Raw genomic sequence first — 18,804 nt, forward strand, 5'->3', positions numbered from 1 at the left:
CCTCTGAGAGTTTCTTTTTATCTGGAGAATCAGGAACTTTTCTTGGACGCTTGGTAAATGATGGTTACTCTCTGTTGTTACTGGCCTCTCCAGCTCTCCAAAATCAGTCTTTCCTTATTGACCTCAAATGCATCAGTACCGGTGCGCAGTAAGGGAAAGTCAGCACAGACACCAGATTTAAAAGGCAGCTATACTGCAGAATACAGAGATTTACCTGGAGCTGAGAGGGTTAATCAGCTCTGTGAGAACTCATTTAACAAAGGTTTGGATTTCACACACGTTCCTTTATATGTAAAAGTCCTGCACTCCAGCTTTAAGTGGCCAGATACCAAAGAGCTGATAGGATCAATACAGAATCAAGATTCAATACATTATCAGCTCCCGAAAGATTCACAAAAACGTCACATTCATCACACAGAAATATCTAAAAGTGTTTTAATGGTTTAAGATATTTGTTAGAAAATATATTTCATAACAGCTTAACAAGATATGAATACACATAATGTAATAGACTAAAATCAAGAGGCAGTTTTTATATTCAGAATTTAATTTGACTTGATGAATGAAACTTTAGGACTAGACAGACCGGCTGATGTTAGTGAAGCCACGCCCTCTTGAGGTTGGCGACCAATCAGAACAGAGATGTTGACCTGTGACTGTGACATGTTAGTGATAAAGAAATGTCTTCACAGAGAGAAGAGGAGTGGAGTCTCTGTGGAGGAGCAGCAGGTTTTAGATCAACATAAGATCAGTCTGAGGAGCAGATGTGAACATGTGACTGAAGGAACTGATGGAACAGGAAGTGGAACCCTCCTCAACAGGATCTACACTGAGCTCTACATCACAGAGGGACAGAGTGAAGAGGTTAATACCCAACATGAGGTGAGGCAGCTGGAGACAACTTCCAAGATGGAGACCCTCCATGACGCTCCAATCAGGTGCCACGACATCTTTAAAGTCTTACCTGACCAGCAGAGACCCATCAGAGTGGTTCTGACCAACGGCGTCGCTGGCGTTGGAAAAACCTTCTCGGTGCAGAAGTTCTCTCTGGACTGGGCAGAGGGCTTGGAGAACCAAGATGTCAGTCTGCTGGTTCTGCTTTCGTTCAGGGAGCTGAACCTGATCAGAGATCAGCAGTACAGTCTTCTCAGGCTGCTCCATGTTTTCCATCCAACATTACAGAAGGTCACAGCAGAGCAGCTCGCTGTCTGTAAAGTTCTGTTCATCTTTGACGGCCTGGATGAAAGCAGACTGTCACTGGATTTCAACAACAGGAAGTCTGTGTGTGATGTCACACAGGAGTCATCAGTCAACGTGCTGCTGACAAACCTCATCAGGGGGAATCTGCTTCCCTCGGCTCTCGTCTGGATAACTTCCAGACCTGCGGCGGCCAATCAGATCCCTCCTACATGTGTGGACAGGGTAACAGAAGTACGAGGCTTCACTGACGCCCAGAAGGAGGAGTACTTCAGGAGGAGATCCAGTGATGAAGAGCTGTCCAGCAGAATCATCTCACACATCAAGACGTCCAGGAGCCTCCACATCATGTGTCAAGTCCCAGTCTTCTGCTGGATCACTGCTACAGTTCTGGAGCACATGTTGACCACAGACCAGAGAGGAGAGCTGCCCCAGACCCTGACTGACCTGTTCTCACACTTCCTGCTGGTTCAGACACAGAGGAAGAAGAACAAGTACCATGAGGGACGTGAGACGAGTCCACAGGAGCTGACGGAGGCTGACGGGGAAGTTCTTCTGAAGCTGGGGAGGCTGGCGTTTGAACATCTGGAGAAAGGAAACATCATGTTCTACCAAGAAGACCTGGAGCAGTGTGGTCTTGATGTCACAGAGGCCTCGGTGTACTCAGGACTTTGTACTGAGATCTTCAGAAGAGAGAGTGTGATCTTCCAGAAAACAGTCTACTGCTTTGTTCATCTGAGCGTTCAGGAGTTTCTGGCTGCAGTCTACATGTTCCACTGTTACACCAACAGGAAGACTGAGGTCCTGGAGAACTTCCTGAGAGAAGACTTCGAACAGAGAGACTCCAAACACAGAGACTCAAGCCCAACGACTTTCCTTAAGAAGATTTCTAAGTTTGTTGGAATCAATAAGAGCAGTGATCCACCGCTCGATGTCTTCCTGAGGAGAGCCATGGAGAAATCCCTCCAAAGTAGAAACGGTCACCTGGACCTGTTTGTCCGCTTCCTTCATGGCCTCTCTCTGGAGTCCAACCAGAGGCTCTTAGGAGGTCTGCTGGGTCAGACAGAGAACAGTCCAGAAACCATCCAGAGAGCCATCAACAACCTGAAGGAGATGAACAGAGATGATATCTCTCCTGACAGAAGCATCAACATCTTCCACTGTCTGATGGAGATGAAGGATCACTCAGTTCATCAGGAGATCCAAGAGTTCCTGAAGTCAGAGAACAGATCAGAGAAGGAACTCTCTGTGATCCACTGCTCAGCTCTGGCCTACATGCTGCAGATGTCAGAGGAGGTTCTGGATGAGTTTGACCTGAAGAACTACAACACATCAAAGGAGGGACGATGGAGACTGATCCCAGCTGTGAGGAACTGCAGAAAGGCTGAGTGAGTCCAGACATGATCATTAACATTATCAATTAGTTCTTCAAACTTCCTCAGTATTAAATTATTGTCTTTATTCTTTGTTTCACATTTCACAAGTTTGAGGTCAGTTGTGTTTTTCTTCTTCTGGAGATGTTTTAAATGTTGTGAGCACTAAAATGTAAATGTTTCAGTTGGTTGTAATTAATAGTAAAAACTAATTAAAGCAGGAGTCACTGATCTCACTCCTCAGTGTGTCTCCAGGTGTTTCCAGGTGTTGAGGAGTACGACTGCATATAGAAAACAGTACAAAGCCTTTAGTGTAAAATAATGTGAATGTGTGGAGTCAGAAAGACGTGAACTCACCAGACCTCCGCTCAGATTAAAGGTGCTACTTTACATTTTGAATTCTCTACATTGAAGTGAGTTGGTGAGTTTTTGTGAACAGCAGCCACTGTGGTGACAACAAACACTAATGTGATAATGGTTCATGCTAAAACATGATGGCACAGCTTCACAAACAGAGAAAAGTCATCAAACTAGTGAAGTGACTCAGTAACGTCAACATTAGCTTTTAAGGTTTGCTAACATTAGCATGAGCTACAAGAAGCTACTGGTCACATCAGAGCAGGAGTTGGTGCTTATGAAGTCAACTTTTCATTTGAAGAGGGAAGTTGTTTTATTTCCTTCTTTAAGTTTTTCATGGTCTTTCTTTAAAGGACCAGTATGTAGGATTTAGTGCCATCTAGTGGTGACGTTGCAGACTGCAACCACCTGAATACCCCCTCACCCCCACGCCTCCCGTTCCAAGCGTGTAGGAGAAGCTATGGTGGCCTTCAGGGAACATAAACACACTAAAGGCCCTCTCTACAGCCAGTGTTTAGTTTTTCCGCTCTGGGCTACTGTAGAAACATGGCGCTGCAACATGGCATGCTCTGTGAAAGGAGACGTGTCAGGTGATTATATACTAATGAAAAGGTGCTTATGAATATTATCTTCCATTAGTGTGAACAGGTCCTCCTAAATCCTCCACCCTGGTCCTTTAAAGTGTTTCCATATATCGTGTTAAATGAGACAGAAACTCTCAGGTGTTTCTCTCTTGTTGCTGTAGAGGAGAGTAGTCTTCTTCTACACACCAAAGGTCAATGATGACATCATGTGACAACAGCAGCTCTGTGGTCGTCTGTCATGCACGTCTGAAAGTGTAATTATATCCAGGTGTGTGAACAGTTGTACAGTGTATTGGAAGGCTTCATTATCAGTGTCCTGCTGTTTGTTTTGTCCTTTTCTGTTTGTTGTGCTGAAATCAGATATTATTGACTTCATTCATCATTATTGTGAAGCTGTTTGTTTCATTTCTGCAGCGTTTGGCAACAGTCACCAAAGTTTTCCTGCGTATGGACGTGAACAGCATCACCTGACAGAAGCAGGAAGCAAAGAGAGATCATCTTTAATTGTTCACTGAGTTCAACTCATTAGAAAAATGTTCTGGAGTCAAATTAATGACAGAAAACAGTAAAAATGTTTTTCTAAACACGATGGCTTCACTCTGACTCTGTGGATCAATCACACTCACACTGTGGACATTATGGAACCTAAATGTAAAACCATTTTCCCGCCTTTCATCTGTAAGATTAAAGTAAAACTAAGACTCACGTTAAACATCTGCAGGTCTGAGAGAGAGAGAGAGAGAGAGAGAATTATTGTTTCATGTCAAACACAATAAGATGAAATGAACCACGAATGTGAAGAGCAGATGTTGATCACATGACAACATGTTTTGTATGTTGTGTATTTTTATTCTAACACATTTTATATTTTATCTAATCACAGACTTGTTGATTGTGGACTGTCAGAGACTCACTGTGAAGTCGTTGCCTCAGCTCTGAAGTCCAACCCCTCCCACCTGAAACACCTGGACCTGAGTAACAACGAGCTGCAGGATTCAGGAGTGAAGCTTCTGTCTGCTGGACTGGAGAGTCCAAACTGTAGACTGGAGACTCTGAGGTGAGTTCACTGACTGTTGTAGTTTTGTGAACTCTCAGTTTTTCATTGGTTCATATATTTTCAGGATTCCTCTCTCTCTACGCACAAGCTGACCTATGACCCTCAGTGTGTCACGCTGCAGATCAGCTGTTTGAGTCAGAAAGAGCTCAGTGAAAGTAGAAGCTCTAATAAATGTGGCTGCTCAACATGAGTTTGTACAGATGGAGCCACAGGTGGAGCTGGTAGAGTTTAAGAGGTGGAGTCACTACGTCTGTATTGAAGCAGCAGCATGTTGTCATTGATATTAATGAAGCTGTTTTCACTCTTTGTATGTGACTGTTTTTAACCTGCTTCCTGTTGGTTCAGGTGTTTGACTTTCATTTTCTAAACTTCTACTTTCTAAAGCTTCTTCAGCTCTGAACAGATGATGAAACACTGAACGCTTCCAAGAAGGAACTTTGTCTCTGAACTCACATCTTTATTCTTTATTCAGATTGTGGAGCTGCAGTTTGTCAGAGATCAGCTGTTCTTCTCTGGCCTCAGCTCTGAAGTCCAACCCCTCCCACCTGAAACACCTGGACCTGAGTCTCAACAAGCTGCAGGATTCAGGAGTGAAGCGTCTGTGTGGTTTTCTGGAGAGTCCAGACTGTCGACTGGAGACTCTGAGGTCAGTTCACTGACTGTTACTGTTGTAGATCTTATATCTTTAATCCACAACTGAAGCTGATTTATCTTCACACAGAACTTGAATCATTTTGAATGAAGTCATTACTGACATTTTAAATAGTGGTTGTCTCATGTTTCCAGTTGTTCTTCTCTCACAATGATTCTTCAGTTTCAGCTCATTTCACTCAGTTGTCATGAATAATGTCTGTTCACTTCAGTTCAACCTTCAGAACTCACACACTGGTATTTCTCTCAGTCAGAGGACTCATGTTTTCTAAATACACTGTAGAAAATGTCCAGTGTGAGTCCTTAAAGTCAATTCATTCATCCATTTATCATCTTTTCTGTGTTTGAAGTTCCTGATGAGCATCTTCCAAAGTTTTCCATTAAATCTTCTGTAATTTGTGATGAAAACAGTTTGTGTTCAGTTTAATTTGTTTAGTTTTGTTTCCTGAGCTGATCTGCAGGACAGAGACCAGGACCAAGAAAGACCTTTATCCTGGATCAGGACTGGATCTTTAAAGTCTGATCCAGTTCAGTCATGAATCAAAGTGTTGTGGTCAGTTTTTAGTCCAACAGGTCTGATCAGATATTGATTCTGTATTGACAGACTGTTCTGAGGTCAGCAGCAGCTGATGAATCGGTGTTGACATGAAGAGGTGTATGAATGTTGTGCTGACATGTGGATGATGTGTGTAGAAGGCTGACATTATGATGATCCACAACAACAGAAGGACAAAGTCCCTCTGCTCATTTTAGACAAAGATCATTGATTAGGACAAAACTGATCGATTATCAATGATTTTATCCGCATCTTTATTCTTTATTCAGACTGTGGAGCTGCAGTTTGTCAGATATCAGCTGTTCTTCTCTGGCCTCAGCTCTGAAGTCCAACCCCTCCCACCTGAAACACCTGGACCTGAACTACAACGAGCTGCAGGATTCAGGAGTGAAGCGTCTGTGTGGTTTTCTGGAGAGTCCAGACTGTCGACTGGAGACTCTGAGGTCAGTTCACTGACTGTTACTGTTGTAGATCTTATATCTTTAATCCACAACTGAAGCTGATTTATCTTCACACAGAACTTGAATCATTTTGAATGAAGTCATTACTGACATTTTAAATAGTGGTTGTCTCATGTTTCCAGTTGTTCTTCTCTCACAATGATTCTTCAGTTTCAGCTCATTTCACTCAGTTGTCATGAATAATGTCTGTTCACTTCAGTTCAACCTTCAGAACTCACACACTGGTATTTCTCTCAGTCAGAGGACTCATGTTTTATAAATACACTGTAGAAAATGTCCAGTGTGAGTCCTTAAAGTCAATTCATTTTTATCACAACAACATACAGAAGATCCTCAGAACTAATATTTGTACAAAAACACTGAAATTCAACTGATGAAGAAAAATCTCTTCTTTTCTTTGAAGTGAATTTAAATGAACTTTAACACAAGTGTGAACATTGTTGTATTTTTTCTAACAGTTGAATTGACTTGAAGAGAAATGTGTTGAAGAGAAAAGCACCAGACTGTTGGTTTCACATGTTTCACTCCATTAACTGCAAATCTTGTTGTTTAGTAAAGTGTCTGTGAATGTTTGGAAAGAAGCCGACAAATAAAATGTGTCATGATTATTATTGTTAGGAGCAGTAGAAGTTTCTGCTGAACATTTCCAAAGTTTTCCATTAAATCATCTGTTTTATTCACTTATTTTATTCTTTATTCAGATTGATGCGCTGCAGTTTGTCAGAGATCAGCTGTTCTTCTCTGGCCTCAGCTCTGAAGTCCAACCCCTCCCACCTGAGAGAACTGGACCTGAGTAACAACAAGCTGCAGGATCCAGACCTGAAGGATCTGTGTGATCTTAAGGAGAGTCCAGACTGTCGACTGGAGACTCTGAGGTCAGTAAAAGGGGCGGAGTCAGTCCTTGCTGCTTCTATCATATTGTACTAAACACAGTATCAGAGCAAAGAGCCAGTGTTTCCTGGAAACCTCCGACCTTCTCAGCAGCTGCTTCCCCCAGTGAAGCTGTGAGAGGAGAACGGTGACAGGCGTCAGGACTGGACAGAAAGACAGAGAGAGAGAACAGTCGGCCAATCAGAGCAGCCAGAAGCTCGTTGTGATCATGTGTCTGAGTGGATGTGAAGACGACTGTTGTTGTTGAGTTGATGTCTACAGGAAGTGAAGCTGATTACAGCTGACAGCCTCACAGAGGAACAGAGACAGTGTCCTCATTCATCAAACTGTCACATCTGATCTGAGACAGTTTGTTCTCTCATTTCACAACTCAAGACCTGATCAGTTTGATCTCTGTCACAGCTCTGAGATCAGTCTGATGTCTGACAGTCACTGGCTCTTATTCCACAGAAGCATCATTACACTCTGTAACCATGTGATCTTTATACAGACCAGAAGCTCTGCTGAAGTCCAGTGAGCACATCTGTATATCTGTCCCTCTGCCAGATGTTTTCAGTGACAGCCTCCATGTTTATCTGTCAGGTGATGTGTGAGGAACAGACCAGACGTTCATCAACACACAGAGACTCTGTGTTTAAATGTCAGGACAGTGAATCCATCACTGAGCTGTTGGAGCAGTGATGAACCTTCATGACTCAGCAGTTTGTTTCCACTGTGGACTGAGGGAAATGTGCAGAGTCAACAGACTTGATGCTAAAAGTCTCTGCAGGTGTGTGAGCCTCCAGCTCAGTGTTCACTCCAACACGTTAACATGAGAGCTGAGAGGAAGCAGGCTACGCTACACAGCTGCTGCACATCTGGACTGAACAGGACTGAAGTCCAGCTGATGACGTCTCTGTAAACACTGATTCATCTCCTCTGTCTCTTCTTCTCTCAACAGCTGGAGGTGAAGAGGAGTGTGTGTGTGTGTGTGTGTGTGTGTGTGTGTGTGTGTGTGTGTGTGTGTGTGTGTGTGTGTGTGTCCTGATGATCCAGATGTTGAAGCAGCAGCTGGTGTGTAGAGGCTCTGACTGGACCATGTTACTGGGAGGTGGAGTGGAGAGGAGAGCTTCATCCAGTGACTGACAGAGGAATCAGAAGAAGTGGAGATGACTCTCAGTGCTGCAGTCTGAACTGATCTGAGAACAGCTCCACTGTCACACACAGAGTCCAGTCCACCATCATCCCTGTGTGTTCCTCTGGACCTGACAGACCATCCTCAGTGTCTCTGGACTCATTTGATTCTTGAGCACAAGCTGGAAATGATTGGTCTCTGTGAAACATGGTTTAAACCAAATGATAACCAAATTCTATGTTTCTGGCCTGGTCCTCACCTGGTTAAAGTCCTACTTATCTGACAGAACACAGCGCGTCTCCTATAATAACACTATATTGACATACCTTGCTGTGAAACATGGAGTACCCCAGGGCTCTGTTCTTGGCCCTCTGCTTTTCTCTCTCTATATTTCTCCTTAAGTCAAATTAATCACAGTTATGGAATTAATTTCCATTGTTATGATGATGAGATGTTGTCATCAAACACATACAACAGATGTATGTTGTATATGTATGATTCCTCTCAGATTATAAATCTAGAGATCTGTTTGTCTGCCGTGAAAAGCTGGATGTCTCATAAGTTTTTGCTCCTAAATTCTGACAAAACCAAGATGCTGGTCGTTGGCCCGACTCGACATAGACACCAGTTTGATCAATCAACATTAACTCTTTTTTTTTTAAAGTATATTTTTTTGGGCTTTTTTTTATGCCTTTATTTGATAGTATAGTGGAGAGTGACAGGAAACAGGGAGGCAGAGAGGGGGAATGACATGCAGCGAAAGGCCGTCCGATGCGGAATTCGAACCGGGGCCAACTGCAGCGAGGACTGTAGCCTCTACACATGGGGCGCCTGCTTAGACCACTACGCTACACGACGCCCCAATTAACATTAACTCTTGATAACTGTGTTATTTCTCATAGTCTGACAGTCAAAAATCTGGGTGTCCCTTTCGATTCTTCCCTCTCCTTTGATCAGCACATTAAAGATGATATCTCTATGATATCCAAGACCGCCTTTTTTCATCTACGTAACATAGCTAGGATTGGGTCTTTTTCTATCTAAGACTGATGCTGAAATCTTAATTCATGCTTTCGTTTCATCAAGACTCGATTATTGTAACGTTTAGACGTTTAGAGCAGTTAGCTTCCTATTCTTTCACAAACTCAGGCTCTGTACCTATTGCCAACCTACCACCGGCGGGGGGGCCTCAGTCTCAATAAACCAGTAAACTCAGTACAGTATAGTCCAGGTTGTTCTGCTGACGAGATCACTGTAAACTTTGTGATTATCACTGCATCATTCAAACTGTTTATTTTTTCCCTCAAGCACATGAAGCACCCAGGCTGTGTGCCTCTCTCTCTCCCTTCCCCTTCTCTATCTCCTTCCTGTTACTCCCTGCAGCTCCTCCCGCCTCCAAAGCTGCAGCTGTAGAGTCTGGACCTGCAACTGCAAACCACCTACTGCCCCATGATCCTGTTTAACACCTGCTGCTAAACCTGCTCAAATTTACTATAATTAACAATGATTGTTATTAATGTTATTAGCCGTTGTTACGTGCACCCTGGTTGTGTGGTGTCCTGTCCTCTCTCGCTGCTACTCATGTCTCCCAGTTCCCTCTGCCTGGTGCACACCTGGGAGCACACCTGGGTGCAATCAGCACTCAGGGACAGAGGGAGGGGATAAGAGGGGCGGAGAGTACAGAGACTGGGGGGAGGAGTCACAGACAGCTGTACCTGGGTGAGGGTTCTTTGTCCTCTCTTCCTTCTCCAAGCAGGGATCGTTCCTCCACGCACAGTTAGGTGCGGTGGGGTTTTATTATTTTAGTTTATGTTATTTCAGGCAGGAGATTACGGGCAGTCATGTTATTCGTCTTTTGTTTTAGGTTAAGTTGGGTTTAGGTAGTCTAGGAGGAAGTGCTGGGAGCGACGGCCCACTGCGTGGTTGGCCCAGCGTTTTCCTGTCTTTTGTTTATTTCGGCCGGGGTCACCGGTCCTTTTTGTTTCTTTTGGTTTAGGATGATAAAAATATTTATTTTGATATATTTTGGGGGTATTTCAATAAAGCTTGGGTGAAAAGTTATTCTTGTCTGGTGTCCTTTTTACATGTGTTGCAGCCTACTACTGTTACTGTTACTACTGTTTATCAGTATGAGCGCTACAGTTGCCTCTACATTACTGACCCTATTACTGCTGCTTCTATAACTATTATTAATATTGCTGTCACTGTATGTTCTTGTTCTCTTCCTCTGTGCTTTTCTCTCTTTCTCTCTGTCTCTCTGTCTCTCACCAAACTGGTTGAGGCAGATGGCTCCGCCCACCCTGAATCCGGTTCTGCTCGAGGTTTCTGCCTCTTAAAAAGAAGTTTTCCTTGCCACTGTCGCCTAGTGCCGCTCTTGGTGGGAATTGTTGGGTCTCTGTAAATAATATTATAAAGAAAAGGTCTAGATCTGCTCTATTTGGAAAGTGCCTTGAGATAACTTTACAAATAAAATTGACTTGAATGATCTGTCCTAAATGGCGTCTGCACACACACTGAGACTCCTCCTCCTCCTCCTCCTGGACTGTTTTCTGTCTCATTCAGATCAGCTGATCCCACAGTGATGAATCTGATTAATCAGCTCCATCATGTGGCGTTATGGAGAATTGCAGCTAATTTCCACATTATTCAGCATTTCTAAATATGTTGGAGGTTGAAATGTGGGGGCTGCAAGGTGGTGCAGTGGTTAGCGCTGTGGCCTCACAGCAAGAAGGTTCTTTCTTTGCGGAGTTTGCATGTTCTCCCACAGTCCAAAGACATGCAAATGGAGACTACGCTAATTGGATACTCTAAATTGACCATAGGTGTGGCTGTGAGTGTGAATGGTTGTCTGTATCTATGTGTTTGCCCTGCGATGGACTGGCGACCTGTCCGGGGTGTACCCCGCCTCTCGCCCCGAAAAGATGCTGGGATAGGCTCCAGCGACCCTACTAGAGGATAAGCGGAAGAAAATGGATGGATGGGTTGAAATGTGGTTGTTATGACAACATATTAAGTTCATTGTAGGGGGGCGGTGATGTTCTTAGATTAAAGTGACAAATTTATGAGAAAAAACTCATGTTTTGTTTTTTTTTTTAACCTCTTGACTTTACAAAGTCGATCAACGTCATCACGCCACAGACGTCACCAGGAAACAGGGAACGTCACGAGCTCCCATCAGTGAGGAGATGCAACAGTGTGAAACACGAGTCCTGCTGTAGCACCAATCCCATTAGAACCAGATGGAACCAGCGACGTCCTTCATCTGTCCATTGTGTTGAAGCTCCTGATGCACAACAGCTGTCACCTCATCAGGCTGGATGAGGACGTCGCTGGTTCCATCTGGTTCTAATGGGATTGGTGCTACAGCAGGACCCGTGTTTCATACAGCGTTTCTCCACCACATGGTACCGACTCCACTCAACTCCAGTTCCCCGGTTCTCCTTTTTCTACCACGACGCACAAAGCCACTGTGACGTCATCTTCAAACGCCAGGGAACCTCACCAGAGTCTGCTCCTCCTCATTGACCACGGTGGTTTCTGTGGTTGTCGTACTAAGAGTTTAGAACAATGACTGACAGAAATAAACAGTCTACAGTGAGCGCTGCTCAGTCGCTGCCTGTTTAAAAATGGCAGGTTTGTTCAGAACGTCCCGTCTCGCACGACGATGACGCAGTAGTGACGATTCTCTCTGACCAATCAGCAGCCTGCGGTGTTTTCATGTCACCTTCATGTGTCTCCTCAGCTCACCTGGAACCTCAGCGGAGGTGATACCAGAAATAAAAAAGCAGCAGGAACCAGGTTCTATCCAGAACTTTGACCTGATGGAAAACCAAACAACTGCATGAAGCTGTAGAGATGCTTTTATTTTTATACGCAACAGAAATGATGAGAAACAGTGATTTTGTGTTGAAGTCCATGTTTGTGGACAGAGTGTGGTCCGAGCTCCAAGCAGCACATTTAGTTCATTTCAATGTCCCCAGAAGTTTCTCATGGTTGAATTGTTGTAGATCAGATAATAGATGAAATAAGTGAAACTTGTTTGAATCATGTGTTGGAGAGTTTTCCTGTATTTACCATTTAATATTTTTAATGAAATTTTAAAACCTTGCTTTATACAAGTGAATAAGATATTATGTTTCTAGCATCTAATTATTAAATTGATTGGTTGAAAGAATAATAAAGTATTGATAGTGTAGGTGATTAGTTTGTTTTTAACAGAAACATGAACAAACAACTGTTGAGCCTGTTAGTTATAAGATCTACAGTAGTTAACAGTTAAAGTGATGGTGCTGGAAGATCATGGGTTAATTTATGTCATTTATTTATCTACAAAAAAACAGAAAGAAAATTGACACAGGTCAGTAGATGATACTATTGAATGTTGGTACAATGATGGTAAGTCCAATACACACAGTTTATGTATTTAAAAGAGTGGGAAAAAAGAAAAAGGTGAACTTAAATAACCTTCGTGGCCATTTGAGATTAGATTCCTTAGTTAACGAGGTGAACTTGAATGCACCATGTAGTCCCTGTAGCGCCCACACACGTTAACGTACAGTCAGTGGAGACCGTGTCTCTCCAGCCATGACATTCACACAGACCTCTGCACCAAAACACCCTGCTCCTTTCAACTGAGGATCTTTTTAAACATGGAACTGAGGCAGGTGAAGAGGTGACCGAAGTCAAAGCACCGAGATTCAGTGGTGAGTCACAATTTAAACTGGAGTGCCATGTTAGTTAACTGACATGTCAGTTAGTTAACTGACATGTCAACGAATAAGGCGTAGACATTAGCTAATATTAACGTAACTTTGTTTTTCGCGCCGTTTTAGCCCCTATGACTTTAAAGGTAGTTGTTGTTAGCTAACTCAACGAAAGCTAAATTAAGTACGTTAGCTAACGTGATTTATTTTACATTTGTTTATAAGGAAAGATATTTACTTGTTACATGTACCATTTCACCATAACCTAGTCATTCGCGCTGTTTTAGTAGTAGTCGACGATACAAACGTCCGTTGTGTTAGTTAACGAAGTTCCTTTTACATTAGTTTGTAAGGCAAAACTAACTTTGCTATTCGCGCCGTTTTATTAGCAACCCACGCGCTCACGGGAGCTGTCGTTAGCTAGCGTTAGCTAACCTACATAATTTTACACTTGTTCGTAGGGAAATATGTGAACTGTTACATGAACCAGTTCAACATACGTTTGTTATTCGCGCCGTTTTAGTAGCAGCCGCTGTCGCTAACAGTCTCTACCGTCAACTACCGTTAGCCGCTAGTTAATGGAATAGGGATGTACAAAAGTTAGTTGGAAAGCTGAATGAACGGCATAAAGGTGAGTGTTTGTTTTCATGCATCAATATATTTTGATTTTGTGATTTTGTGTGGCAGTTATTGGTCACTTGTCAGCCTTTCTTCTCCAACGTAATTGTTTCTAATCCATATATTAGCCTCATCATCGTCTCACTTACTCCCCACGTCCCACTGTGTGTTCAGTACACAAACTGCTAAATGTTCAATGGCATTCATTATCGTTTAATTAAATCCTTTTGATTTATTTCAGCTTTTTTCAAATCAAATATCTAGGACTAGGGTTGCACGGTATACCGGTACCAGTATAGTACCACGGTACTATACCAGCATTTAAAAACAAACTGTACTTTTATTTCATTTTATTGAATGCAAATGAATTGGTAAATTGGAGCCTGTCTCTTTAAGCACAGCGAGGCCAGCGAGTGTGACGTAGTTGCCCGAGCGGATGTAAGCCGCCTCCCACGCGCACTCGCATGTTTAGACTGAGGAGGAGAGAGAAACGACAAGTCGCGTCTTAGACAGACGGAGCGGGTTGAAGAAAATACAGTAGATAGAGATGGCAGCTGCAGAAAAGCCCGTACTTGTGGTCAAAATGGGGGCCCGAAGTACGGTGTGGAAATATTTTGGGTTCAAACCGAACGATAAAGGCGAGCCACTGAACCCAGAAACACCGCAGTGCAAGCGATGCTACAAAGTGTGTCTCGCAAAAGCAGGCAACACTTCAAACCTGTCGAAACATTTAAAGGACAACCGTGCGGACTTGTTCCGAGACTTCAGTCAAGAACGACAGGTGATAAAGTTGTTCACCTGTTCACTGCACTGTAATGTCAATGAAAGAAGTACAAAGCCCCTCCCAGCCCAGTAGTAAACCTACAGTAGCCTGCATACAGAGAGCTAAAACATGTCCATGGTTAATAAATACATTAAAAAATATATTTTTAAAATTAAATTACATTCTTTAAATATTTAAATAACCCATTAAGGCAATACATAATATAATGAAATATTTTTTACAAAAAGTATCGAAAAGTATCGAAATATATATTGGTATCGGTATCGAAACAGAAATTTGGTATCGTGACAACCCTATCTAGGACAGTGGTGTACTTAATACAAATACCTGGGTTCTGTGCTACATTTGTGGACATTGAAATTATTGTATTGAACTATTTCATAACAAAGACTCACACCATGCAGCTTGGCACTCATTTTACGTATATAATATGAAATAACAGTGGCTTAATTAATAAATACATACGAGTAAAATGGAAAAGGTTTTTGGTGGATCAAAGTGGTAAGACAATAAAAAACAAATCATCATGGACAAAATCTCAGTGTAAAAAATTACCAAAATCAACACATTTTATTTGATATGCTCCACTATAAATAAGCAGCAGGCCTATAGAAATACGTAGAAGACGTGTTACATGAATATGCTCCAATATAAGAAGGTAAGAAATTAAAGCCCTCCTGATAATTTTATCTGACAAGTTGTAATATCTTACATGCAGCATCAATTTTTAATAAAAAATGCTCACAAACAGGAAACCGGTCAAACTAAATATTTTTATCTGACTATGATTTATTTTGTTGAATCCAAAGTGATTTTAAGCTCTAAAGCTTTTAACTGAATTACTTGTTTTCCCTTTAACATCACAATTAACTGTCAACAAGAATTTTCCGTGATATCAACGATTGTAGGTTTAACACCATCTTACTTTTCAGAACTTTATCTTCATAGTTTGTTGCTGTTGTAATTTGTATAAATTGATGATTTCAAGCCCTGAGCAAGTCCTGTAGAAGTCTTATTACTCCTCCATGAAGTCCGCTAGCATAGCATTTATAAACGCGGAGCGCCAGATCCAGAATGCCGTTTGCTTGTTCTCATAGCCCAGAGGCATGATGGGAGTGACACTACCGCACATATTCAGTGGGCCGCATAACGCAGAAGTAACCTGGAAGCCAGAAACTTTTTTGGCGTATGCACCAGGCGAGCAACTTCTATAGAAATGAACAGCTGCCATTTTTGATCCGGTATCCAGTTCTTATGATACATCTATGCCTTCAGCTCACCACTTTAAGTTCTGTTTAGGATACTTTCTAATGTGAAATTGTATGTACTCTTTCCTATGTTCATCTAATGTTAAATGGCGCTTGTAGCTCACCGGTAGGGTTACAAAATTCCGGGAATTTTCAAAAATGGAAACTTTCCATGGGAATTTTAGGGGATTTATGGGAATTTATGGAAATAAACGGGAATAAACTGGGAATTTTCAAAATTGAAGGTTGGCTCTTCAGAGGGAACTTAAATATAGTTGAGGAAAGTATATTTTAGCATAATCTTGACTAAAACAAACAGATGCCATTCAAATACACTTGAATATCCATGCCATTTTTCAATCACATGCACAGAGCACACTGCTTACTGTATGGCTAACGAGACCACACCCCCTACTGGCACTGTGCACGCCTCCATCACATGTACAGTAGATTTCTAGAAGACAGGACCACACTTTTGAGCCTGAAGCACAAAGACTATTGAAGGCACACATTTGAGCCTGTGGACTAAACAAAGTGAAGTAAGTTTTGATGATATTATGGGGAAATATATTTATTAAATGTTTAAATAGCAAATATAACATACAAATGTATTCATCTAGTAGCTAGCAATCTGATAAGTTAGATGCTAAATAAGCCATAGTTAGCATAACATAAGGCAGATGCTAGCTACCACATGTGGCTGTTTTTTTCTGCCTCCTGCAATATGTTTTGAAGATCATTCCAGTTGTTTAGCTAGCCTTACTATTTATATCTGTTCATCACATTGCATTAGTATTCTTACAATATCTTGCATTGCATTAGTATTCTTACAAGCTCTTGTCTTATTATACAGAAAAATTCCACGTGCGTCATCCGGTGCATGCAGCAGCGTACATGCTGGACCCAAAATATAACAAGGGCATACTTTCTGGGGAAGAGATTAACGGTGCCTACGCGGTCATTACAGCCATGTCTGACCACCTGGGTCTCGATAAAGGCAAAGTTCTAGGCAGTTTGGCAAAGTATCGAACAAAGCAAGGCCTTTGGAAAGGGGATGGAATATGGCAGTCATGCCAGCACATATCTGCAGCCACCTGGTGCAAGGGACTACATGGATCTGAGGCCCTTGCACCTGTAGCCTCCATCATCCTCCAAATTCCACCATCATCAGCCGCCTCCGAGCGCAACTGGTCACTGTTTGGCAACACCCAAACAAAGGTTCGCAACAGGCTCACAAATGTGAAAGTGGAAAAGCTGGTTGGCATTCGGGCAAACCTAAGGCTCTTTGAGCCTGACACAGAGCGATCCTCAACAAGGCTGGAAAGTGACACTGAAGAGGAAGACTCAGAGTTGGATGTTGAGAAGGTGGACATGTTGTTGGATGTTGATGAGGCCCAGGAACAGCCCATTGACTGAGCAAAAATGCAGAGGATTGCTTGAGATTTCCATGTTTAATGGGACGTTTTGGAAGGAGAGTGGCTTTTTTCATTTAACATTTTGAATGGGACTTGTGGAGATTTTTGGATGGGCGGATGCATTTTTGAATGAGTGGGGTTGGGAGATGGGTAATATTGAACCCAACATTCCTGTTTTTATTCATCCATGAAACAAGTAATTAAAATGTGTTCTGTTCTACTTACAAATAGATCTGTTGAAATATCTGTTGAAAACATTTTGTATGGATGTTTTCTTAAGACTTCTGTTTATATTTATGCTTGGATATAATATATTCCCAGTTAGTTCCCCTAAATTCCCATAATTTCCATTATTCCAATGGAAAGTTTCAAATATGGAATATTTCCAAAATTCCCAAGCTTAACTTCCCATGGAAATTTACCGGAAACTTTCTGGAAATTTACCGGACATTTTCCGCCCCTTTGCAACCCTACTCACCAGGTATCCTTGCTAGTGTTAGATAATCACAATCACCCCCGTCAGTTGTCAGGTTAAGAATATGACAGACGTGATAATTACTCAGTATTTGTTCAAATTTCTTTTTGCCCTTAAAGGTCTTTTTTCGCTACTAAATTTTTAAAGTTAGGAGCACAAGCCTCGATGGCTGTGTTACCATGGAAACCATGGTAATGCAAGTCTTGCCAAGAATGACCAGAGATACTGTAAGGACTATGGGACAGCTGCAGGAAAACAGCTTGTCAAAGCTGACTGACGATCACAGTTACACAGAGTTGAGGTAAGTGATCTGTTCAGATTCTTTAAGTTAGAAGGATGTACAAGCAAATAATATTGAGAAAGTTAGTCTGACATTAATTCTTCCTTCTCATACACATTTTTAAATCCTCCACCATGTCATGACTACAAGCAGGTGAGTTAGCTATTACATTACCCTTGTATTGTTGGTAGTTAATGAATCAATGATGTAGGTAGGCCTGCTGTGTTGTGATGGTTTTGTGAATTGCTGTTTTGTTGCTTTTATTTCAGACTTGGTGGTTGTGTATGCTCAGGACAACAGAACATGGAGGAGTTCCTGCACTTGAAGGTATCTTTTGTCATGGATTATGGATTTGTAATATGGAGGGGGGCAGTGTTTCATATGAACTGGGCTGGATAAGCAATAAACCCCACCTCGTCCCCGCTTACTGCCTGCCCCTGCTCTTCCCTGCTGGTAGACCCTGAAAAAAAACATTAAGTTCATTTTGGTTTAGTCACCACCACATCAGTCATTCATTTAACAAACAGACTGACAAAATAACAATTCATTTAGACAACTTGTAACTGCACAACCACACACACACACACAAATGTAGACAGACTGTAAATGCAGAGGGGAGGAGCAAGTGGACACATGGTAAATGATGGTTACTCTCTGTTGTTACTGGCCTCTCCAGCTCTCCAAAATCAGTCTTTCCTTATTGACCTCAAATGCATCAGTACCGGTGCGCAGTAAGGGAAAGTCACCAGAGACAGCAGATTTAAAACGCAGCTATACTGCAGAATACAGAGATTTACCTGGAGCTGAGAGGGTTAATCAGCTCTGTGAGAACTCATTTAACAAAGGTTTGGATTTCACACACGTTCCTTTATATGTAAAAGTCCTGCACTCCAGCTTTAAGTGGCCAAATACCAAAGAGCTGATAGGATCAATACAGAATCAAGATTCAATACATTATCAGCTCCTGAAAGATTCACAAAAACGTCACATTCATCACACAGAAATATCTAAAAGTGTTTTAATGATTTAAGATATTTTTTC

The 18,804-nt window shown here is 42.1% G+C and overlaps 1 protein-coding gene and 1 long non-coding RNA gene across 22 annotated transcripts in view; both read left to right on the plus strand.

Moving 5' to 3' along the window:
* LOC130185367 (NACHT, LRR and PYD domains-containing protein 14-like) overlaps positions 1–18,804 on the plus strand; it is a 72,347-nt gene that overhangs the window by 41,343 nt on the left and 12,200 nt on the right. For 12 of the 21 annotated variants that reach the window (XM_056401818.1, XM_056401820.1, XM_056401825.1 and 9 more), the window contains 3 exons: positions 5,041–5,214; positions 6,045–6,218; positions 6,938–7,111. The exons of 2 other annotated variants lie outside the window; for them this stretch is intronic. In XM_056401818.1, the coding sequence (XP_056257793.1) occupies positions 5,041–5,214; positions 6,045–6,218; positions 6,938–7,111 (522 nt within the window). Of the gene's footprint in view, positions 1–692; positions 2,586–4,394; positions 4,569–5,040; positions 5,215–6,044; positions 6,219–6,937; positions 7,112–18,804 lie in introns of all 21 variants that reach the window. 7 more of the 21 variants (XM_056401822.1, XM_056401823.1, XM_056401830.1 and 4 more) reach the window with 5 other exon arrangements.
* LOC130185369 (uncharacterized) lies at positions 7,170–10,302 on the plus strand. The gene is made up of 2 exons (XR_008830143.1): positions 7,170–7,896; positions 8,068–10,302. It is a non-coding gene; the product is annotated as an uncharacterized LOC130185369 (long non-coding RNA).

The sequence above is a fragment of the Seriola aureovittata genome, chromosome 17, assembly GCF_021018895.1.
Source record: "Seriola aureovittata isolate HTS-2021-v1 ecotype China chromosome 17, ASM2101889v1, whole genome shotgun sequence".
NCBI lineage: Eukaryota > Metazoa > Chordata > Actinopteri > Carangiformes > Carangidae > Seriola > Seriola aureovittata.